An 8,824-nucleotide genomic window follows, 5' to 3' on the forward strand; every position below is an offset into this window, starting at 1 on the left:
AAAACAGCCCGAAATGATCTGAAACCACCTCGAAACACATCTGAGGCCCCCGGGGCCCCGTCCAATCACACAAACCACTCCCATAACATAACACGGACCTGCTCGAGGCCTCAAATCACATCAAACAACATCGAAATCATGAATCGCACTCCAATTCAAGCTTAATGTACTTTAAAACTTCAAACTTCTACATTCGATGTCGAAACCTATCAAATCACGTCCGATTGACCTCAAATTTTGCACACAAGTCACAATTGACATTATGGACCTACTCCAACTTTCGGAATTGAAATCCGACCCCGATATCAAAAAGTCCACTTCCGGTCAAACTTCTCAAAAACCTTCAAATTTCTAACTTTCGCCAAATGACCCCAAAATGACCTATGGACCTCCGAATCCACTTCCGAACGCGCTCCAGTACCAAAATCACCATACGGAGCTATTCCTAGACTCGAAATCCCAAACGGACATCGATAACATTGAAATGCACTGCAACCCAAATTTTTGAAATTTTTCCAAAAATGCCAACTTCCACAATAGGCGCCGAAACGCTCACGGGTCATCCAAAACCCGATCCGGACATACGCCCAAGTCCAAAATCATCATATGAACCTGTTGAAACCTTCAAATCCCGATTCCGAGGTCGTTTACTCAAAAATCAAACCTTAGTCAATTCTTTCAACTTAAAGCTTCCGAAATGAGAATTTTCTTTCCAAATCAACTCCGAACTTCCCGAAATTCAATTCCGACCATGCGTTCAAGTCATAATGCCTGAAGTGAAGCTACTCATGGCCTCAAACTGCCAAACGACGCGCTAAAGCTCAAAACGACCGATCGGATCGTTACACTTCCCAATTCCATATTTTTTTTATTCTAAAGGCTGATAATATCTCCCAACCACTCAATGGATAGTCCTATGCCCTATGGGGTTCCATTAGATTCTCTCCAACCATTTGATATGTAACACGGTGAAATCTCTTTATAATAGCTTCATTTGTTTCGAAACTTTTTAACTGTTATAGTAAAATGTTGTTACAGAAAACACATGAAAAATTGGTTTCAAAGAAAACTTGACCGTTATAATGAAGTGTAATTATAAAAAATAGCTTTTATAAAGAGGTAGTGTTTGGGTAAAAGAAGTGGACGGTACAAAGTGATATATTGTAATCTATAAAGAGAAAGGCATATCTATATCTTCCATTATACCGTATTCTGCTTTTTGAGGGTTGCTACTTGCTATATAATTGTTTGCTCCTCCAACATTTTTCACGTTATTTTATCCTTTGAATTGCACCTTTTGAGGCACACTCCACTTCTCCACATGTCAGCTAACTTTAGCTCATCTCTATTCTCCCCCAATCGGTATTTTTATCCTTTTATTTTAATCTTTTGCTTTTTCTCCACACATGGAGAGTGAATAGGTCTCCTTGTCTTTAGTAACGATTTGAGATGAAAGAAATGAATATAAATATCTTTGTGGTGGATAAGTAGGACGACCTAATATATAAACAGAATAATGCTAAGAGGGAGGACCCTCCAGATTTGTCGTTTCCCTATTATGGTGACAAAGTCTTGGCTTCCACTGTCAATATATCTTGGACTATGAGACTCAAGAGAAATGCAAATAGAAGAGAAAGAAGCACAAAAAGATGTGGAGAAAGAAGGATTTGACAAAAACCAAGGATGATTACAAAGGTGACTACAAGATTAACCTTCACTGCATCTGATCTGAGTGGATGCTAAGGACTCACAGGCAAGTCATAGAGGCAAAGGGAAGGTGACGCCTTTCTTCCAGGTCTTTTCTTTTATTGTTGGGTTTCTGTTTTTTTCATGTCCCTTACATTGTTCAGATGGATTTGAAGTTTCATTTTGTATGTAATGTATGTTGAAATGTCCAGGTTAAAACCAGTAACTTGAACAAATAGACTTTACACAACTTCAATCACACAAGAATTCATTAATCTGCTGAACATACTTCTTTTTTCAGTTATACTCGATACCATAAAGTTGTGGTTATATGTTATAAGTACACATATATGATATAACATCCCAAAAAGGTTTATCAAACATAGCTAGAAACATTCTGAGGCTTGGGTTGAGTAAGTCAAGCTCCTGACAGATTCAAGCAATTTTCATGGCACATTGCACCAGTCAAAAGTACCATACAAACGTCGTGTCTATATTGCAAGAGAGACTCAAAGCATTTTATTCAACTTAATTTTATCCAAAGGAACAGCCATGCGATTCAAATTCAAAACAGGGCATATTTCTAGCATTAAACATGAATACCAAAAACATAAATGCACAAACATGGAGTATCTTCTGAAAAATGTTAAAATCAAGATCAGGAAAGAAGATTAAGTACTTCAAAATGTGGTAAGAGTAATATGATAGCCAAAGTATTCATATCAGTCAGAACTCAAAACAAAAAAGTACTACTGAGCAAAGGAAAAGTTCTCTCAACAAACTCATTCTTCAAAAACCTACTAGTTTATAATATGTCATAGCTTAACCAGAACCTCTAGCAAATATCACCCCACGACCATCATAGCCTTCTCTTTAACCCTAAAAGAGCATCCCTCAGTAAATTTTGCGCGCCCGCCAGTTGGCTGGCAGAGCACTTGCTGGCAGTTGGCGCATGTAACCACGGTTTGTGAGTGGCTGAAAATTGTTGTTCTGTAAGAGTTGGATCGATTATTAGTACCTTACTACTACATGGAAACTTATAACACAAGGAATTTAACTGCTAATTTTCAGTAACTTACATTTGGAAGCAGCCTGGACATTTAACATCCTGCAACGGTTGATCAAAAGTTACACAAGCAAGCACAAAGACAAAAGGCATGAATCATATATATAGATCACAACGAAATCCAAAATAATAGTGATTAATGGTAGATACCAGAAAACTAGAATCAGGTGATGGGACCAATCGCTTAAGCTTGTGCTTTTGCTTCTCAAGCTCAGCAGGAGGGTGAAGCAAGTCAATGTCGTTTGAAATCTTTGGAGTACCCTAAGTAAGGCAACAGGAAAAAAAACATGAAACCACAATTGCCAAGTAACTCATGAAAAGTCCAAAAGAAAGAGATTCAAGTGGTCACTCACCATTTTGTCTTGGAGCTTTTGTCAAAGATGTTGCAAGTTGCTGTCGATCAATAGAAACAAAGAAACGTGAGATATTACCTCTTTACACATTCATAAAAGCACTTGCAATAGGAAACAAAAGGAGGGCCTCGCAATCAACAAAACATGTCTTCAAGAAAAAAACAGCATGAAAGACATAACTCATCAATTAATAAGTGTTCTCAAATCCTGAACTACTTGGAATCAGCTATATGAATCTTTCCAACCGTCTCCCTATGTTCTAGCTCGTTCCATGATGAGATGGAACCCCTTCCCGGAAGCGGATCCAGGATTAAGGTCTATGCTTCGTGTCGAAAATACCGGGATCAGATGAATCTGGTACTCAAACGCTGCATGCACCCCTGCTCCTTGCCCGGTTGACGCCCCTAATTGAAATTGTTAATTCTTCATGTTGTATCAATTAATATAACCCTTTTTTCGTATGAATAGGTCACCGGTCTAGGCATGCACAACTCTACTGCTAATGTAGGACATGTCTATGTGAATATGTCCCAACGAATTCAATGCTCATAGGAATACAGACTTGAACAGTTGAACTGGTTATATGAAGCTTATAGGCAGAGTTACGATGCAAAACTCATAGGGATAAAACTTGAAGGCTTGTTTGGTATTACTTGTCCCTTGAAAATTGAAATTAATTTCACAGTTTCACTATCCTAGGAATATAACCATTATAACTACTGCAAGCTAACAATGATGAATTTCCTTTGAAGGCTCAAGAGATGAGAGGCCTTTATTATGTAAATTGTACCAAATAGCCTCCTTACATGGAAAATTCTCGACATTAATTTAGTTCATGACCAAAGTTTCAGTACTCTTTTCTCCCTCAAACAATTTATCACAAAACTATGGCCACTATACATATAATATTCTTAAACACTTAGAAGAATAAAACCTTAGGAATCAACTTCAATATATTCCTATTTTATTAATAATCACACATGCAAACTATCAGATAGAGACACTCAAAGAGAAAAAAGTCATACTGTGATGCATATGAAGTGAAAAAGTCATAAACAAACACCGATAAAATAAAATTAAAAAAATTAATTTTTATTCTTGATAAGGACAATACGAATACAAATAACAATTGAAAAAAGATAGTATTTCATAGTTATCAGATTATCGAACAGGAACCAAAACGAAAAGCATAATTCACAGATGATACCTGTAATCCCCAACGCGAAAAGCCCTAGCTCTGTTCCTTCTTTGCCTCTCTAGTAGAAAAGACTCAATTTATAGCTTACCGGGCCTCTAAGTTATAGCTATCTGTTCCTTCTAGGAATTTTTACTAGGATAGATTAACCCCCTATTTATTTAAAATAAATATTATTTCAATAAATTACATCCTATACATATGTTATATGATTTATAGCAAAAATTTTAATTTTGGGTATCTCCTACACTTAAGCCATTATACACGCTATTTAATTTCTCTCTCTCCATTCTCAGATTCTCTCTCTCATAGATACCTTTTTACATAAAACGTCTCAATACAAGTTTTCCCCCTTGTCTCTAAATTGATACTTCCAAATCCCCTGTAATCGCGGTTAAAATTATATTGCTCTCATTCACAACGCAGCTTCCTCCTTCCCCAATCTCGGGTAAACCCTAACGCTTCATCTACATTGTACTGGCTTGTTTCTATAAGTAGTGTGGTTAGCATTTTTTTTTTTTTTGATTTTTCGCCATTTTTGCTTGTTCTCAAGCTCTCGACTAACCAAATTGTATCTAATCAACAGTACCCAAGTCGTATTCTTACAATGTCTGAGAATACACCCCGCAAGTTGATTACTAGAGGTATACCCACTAAACTTCTCAATTTCGATGGGCCCTCTTTCTCCTTGCAAATCACTCAAGGTGAATTGGACGCAGGTTTAGCCAAAGATATTGCTTTGGAGAAGAGAACAAAAGCTCGACATGATAAAGTCGAGAAATCAATGAAGGAGACAACACTTCCCATTCGGGAAAAGAGGAAAAACCATATCTCTGAAGCTTCATCTGTCAAGGGGAAGGAGGTTGAAGCATTTAAAACCTCAGATAAAGTTGAAGAAAAGGTAATTTTCTGATGAAATTCATCTGTATTATTCATGTATTCAGTTGTATTTATACGTATTTATATGTATTCTGATGTATTTTTATAGTTGTCTTTTTAAGTTTCTTTCAAGGTTCCCATCACTGTTTTTCCTTTCAATTTCATTGTATTTATTTGTTGTTTTCAACAGTTTAAATTTCCATTCTGTATTTAGTTGTATTCATGTATGATAAATTAATGTCATTTGTGTTGTATCCAGTTGTTTTATATGTAATTAGCCTTGTCAGTGTATTTAGTTGTATTTATATGTTTTTATTCATGTCAAATGCAGGGAATTAAGTTTTTTGTGAAACAGCAGCCAAAATTTGCACCCCATATCAGTGTGTATACTAACACTGATATAGTCTCCGATATAAAAGAGAACCTTACTCCTGTTCAGTACCAACAACTTGGTAATACTTGCTATGGAAATTTTCTTCAAATGAAGCGTTGTGAAGTTGTGACGACCCAACCCGTCGTCTCATGCATTACAGCCCGTTTCCCCCATTTATTGCTCTTTCATATTTTATTATCAGCAACGGGTGAGTTAGAGTTGAATTGAATTGGTTTGGGTAGGAAATGAGACACTTAGTCTCTTTAAGGAAGGTTTGGTTTGGAAAAGTCAACCGAACGTTGACTTATTAGTTAGAAGGCTCGAATGTAAATTCCGGTGATTCGGTTAGCTTCGGGAGGTGATTTGTGACTTAGGAGTGCGATCGGAATTGAATTTGGAGGTCCGGTGTAGAATTAGGCTTGAATTGGCGAAGGTTGAATTTTGGCGAATTCCGGTTGGTAGGTGAAATTTTGATCCGGGGGTCGGAATGGAATTCCGAGAGTTGCAGTAGCTTCGCTAGGTGATTTTGGATGTGCGGGTAAAATTTTAGGTCATTTGGACGTCGTTTGGTTGGGTTTTTGATCGAATGCGTAATTCGGAAATTTTTAAGAAACTTAGGCTTGAATTCGATGTGATTTGATGGTTTTAGCGTTGTTTGATGTGTTTTAAGGATGAGAACAACTTTGAATGAAGTTTTAGGATGTATTGGTATTTTTGGTTGTGGTCCCGGGGGCCTCGGGGTGAATTCGGGTGGTTGAACGAGAGGTTTTGAGGTGTGTTGCAGGTCTGTTGCTGCTGTCATCTGGTATTTCCGCTTCTGCGGAAATGGACCGCAGAAGCGGTTCGCAGAAGCGGGTGAGCGATCGCAGAAGCGGTCCTTGAGGGCTTGGCAATTTCCGCAGAAGCGGACGTGGATCCGCAAATGCGGCGACCGCAGAAGCGGTTCTAGACCGCATAAGCGGTCCGGAGAAATTTAAGTGAGATCGCAGAAGCGATCGTTTGGTCGCATATGCGGTGACCGCAGGTGCGGCATGATAACCGCAGAAGCGGAAAACGGTCTGGGTTTAAGTGAACAGTGTTTTCACGATTTTGAAAGAGAAGAAAAATATTTTGGACTTCGGCTTAGGCGGTTTCTTGGGCGATTTTGAAGAGAATTCGAAGGGACTTCATCAGGTATGAACTATTGGACTCGGTATGTTTATATAGTGAAAAATCATGGATTGAACACTGAAATTTAAGGGACTAAATGCCAAAAATGGAGGTTAGGGCTTGAAACTTAAGAGAGCTTAAATTGATGATTTGAGGGGTCAAATGGACTCCGATTTTGGTGAATTTTATATGTATGGACTCGTGGAGAGACGAGGAATCCGGTGATGTAAATCTCGTAATTTTTCGAGAAGTGGGCCCAGGGCTCGGGTTTTGCCAACTTAGTGAATTTTGGTATTTTTCGAGTCTTTTCAATTGGGTTATGTTTCTTTAGCCTATTATAATGTATTCTTTGTGGTTTTAATCAGATTCGGCGTGCGAAGAGGTTGATTCGAAAGGCAAAGGCATAGCGAGCTAGACTTGTGGCCAGCTTGAGGTGAGTAATAGATGTGAGCACGTAATTTTTGCCCTAAGCAAATTAATTCCAAAAGTTTCAAATAATTGATTTCTTTATTATTTTACAATTTTTGTGAATTTTTGTGTGAATTTTGGTGTTAATTGGTTGCATTTTAATATGAAAATACAGAAAAATACGCACATGCATTTAGGGATTTTTATTTTTACAAATTTAGTATTAATTAGGTATTAATTAGATTTAGAATAAAGTTTAAAGAAAACTTGCAAAAAATAGGCTGTTGCGCTCTTAATTGTTAATTGTTGCGTTTTATTTCTAAATAGAGTTTTTTTAGTAATTTTAGGAAGTTTAAATAGCTTAATTGAGTCTTTGTTTTGTTCTAGCATTTTTATAAAACCAGAAAAAATAAATAAATACTAAAATACCAAAATAAATAAATAAATAAATAGAATACAAAAGCAAGAAAACAAAATCAAAAAAAAGGAATTTGGGCTAAATTCACCCCAGCCCAAATCAAAGCCCAAAATTTGCACACTTGAAACCTGTCCAAAACTAGCCCAACTGCCCGGTCCAAAAGCTCTTAAAACGACGTAGTATAGGGGAGAAACTACGTCGTTTTGAAATAATGTTAGACCAATTAATCGTGGCCCTCCGTTCCCCATCATCTAACGGTCCTCATTAGTCCAAGGGGTTTAATAAAAGTGTCCGAAAAATTGTATGAACTCAAGAACACTTATCATCTTCCTCGTACAACTGTAACACCACCACCGTACCCCACCGTACCTCACCGTACCCCGCCGTATCTCCACCCTCTTGCCACCGTCCGCCGCCGGCCGGAAATCGCCGGCGGCGGCGGCGAAGCTCCAAATCACTCAAAAATTACACCCCTCAATCCTCTCATCCTCCTCTTTCCAACCCCCAACCTAGTTTCCCTCAAATCGTAACCAAAATGCTCGAATATTAGATCGAAATTTCCGGCCAGGATACCACCTTTACCAAACCCCACCAAATTTACACCATAAGACCACCACGACCTCCTCTATCAAACCCCCAAGGCCCTGATCCTCAAAAATGGCCGGAACTTCTCGAATATGGATTCAAAGTTTCCGGCCAAAACCCTAATTGCCCCAAACCTCTCCAAATTAATACTATGCGATCCTTTCGTCTTCCTCATGAGGAATTCAGTGTCAGTGGTGGTCGAATGTCACCGGATTGGTTCAAACGTCAGATCGGAGAGTGGCAGAGTCTCGAGCGTCAGTTAAGTTTGGTTCTCCTTTCTTTATTTTGTTTAGTTTGTTTCTTGTTCTCATACTTGTTAAACCTCTACTCCGATACGCATTTAATTTTCGTTAATGTTTGTTTTGATTTTGTGCCTGGTTATTAGTCTGTTGTGATCTTGGTTAGCTATGTGTTAGTGTGATTTTATCAGAATAAAATTTATTAAGTAAGATTTCCTTTCTTCTAGTTTCTATTAGGGTTCTCAGTTCTTTCTTGTTTCATGTTATTAATTTAGAAATTTTGATTAGTTCTAGGTCTATTTCTGATTTGCTCGTTAATCCGGGCTAGTTTAAGTCTTGGTACTGATTTTGTGAGAGTCAATTGACTGGTAGTCCCATTATTTAGTTTGGATCCGGCCTTGAAATTGATTTTTTGGCTATAACTGTTTTAAAATTGCTTGACTGTGGTTCAAAGTAAGAGGGTTTAGTTAGCC

The 8,824-nt window shown here is 37.8% G+C and overlaps 1 protein-coding gene across 1 annotated transcript; it reads right to left on the minus strand.

Annotated features, from left to right (window-relative positions):
• Window positions 1–2,313: 2,313 nt before the first annotated feature.
• Window positions 2,314–4,420, minus strand: LOC109215301 (40S ribosomal protein S27-3-like). The gene is made up of 5 exons (XM_019379335.1): window positions 4,313–4,420; window positions 3,106–3,145; window positions 2,903–3,013; window positions 2,766–2,794; window positions 2,314–2,676 (listed from the first exon to the last, which is right to left on the minus strand). Exons 2-5 carry the CDS (start codon window positions 3,106–3,108, stop codon window positions 2,532–2,534), a joined length of 288 nt encoding a protein of 95 aa, XP_019234880.1. The 5' UTR covers window positions 3,109–3,145; window positions 4,313–4,420; the 3' UTR covers window positions 2,314–2,531.
• Between the last annotated feature and the right edge of the window lie 4,404 nt (window positions 4,421–8,824).

Source organism: Nicotiana attenuata, unplaced genomic scaffold, assembly GCF_001879085.1.
Source record: "Nicotiana attenuata strain UT unplaced genomic scaffold, NIATTr2, whole genome shotgun sequence".
Lineage (NCBI taxonomy): Eukaryota > Viridiplantae > Streptophyta > Magnoliopsida > Solanales > Solanaceae > Nicotiana > Nicotiana attenuata.

Coding starts and splice junctions, on each gene's coding strand:
- LOC109215301 (XM_019379335.1), bottom strand. Junction 2,795..2,902: donor CACCTGATTCTAGTTTTCTG/GTATCTACCATT, acceptor CAACCGTTGCAG/GATGTTAAATGTCCAGGCTG. Junction 2,677..2,765: donor TGTCCAGGCTGCTTCCAAAT/GTAAGTTACTGA, acceptor CAACTCTTACAG/AACAACAATTTTCAGCCACT.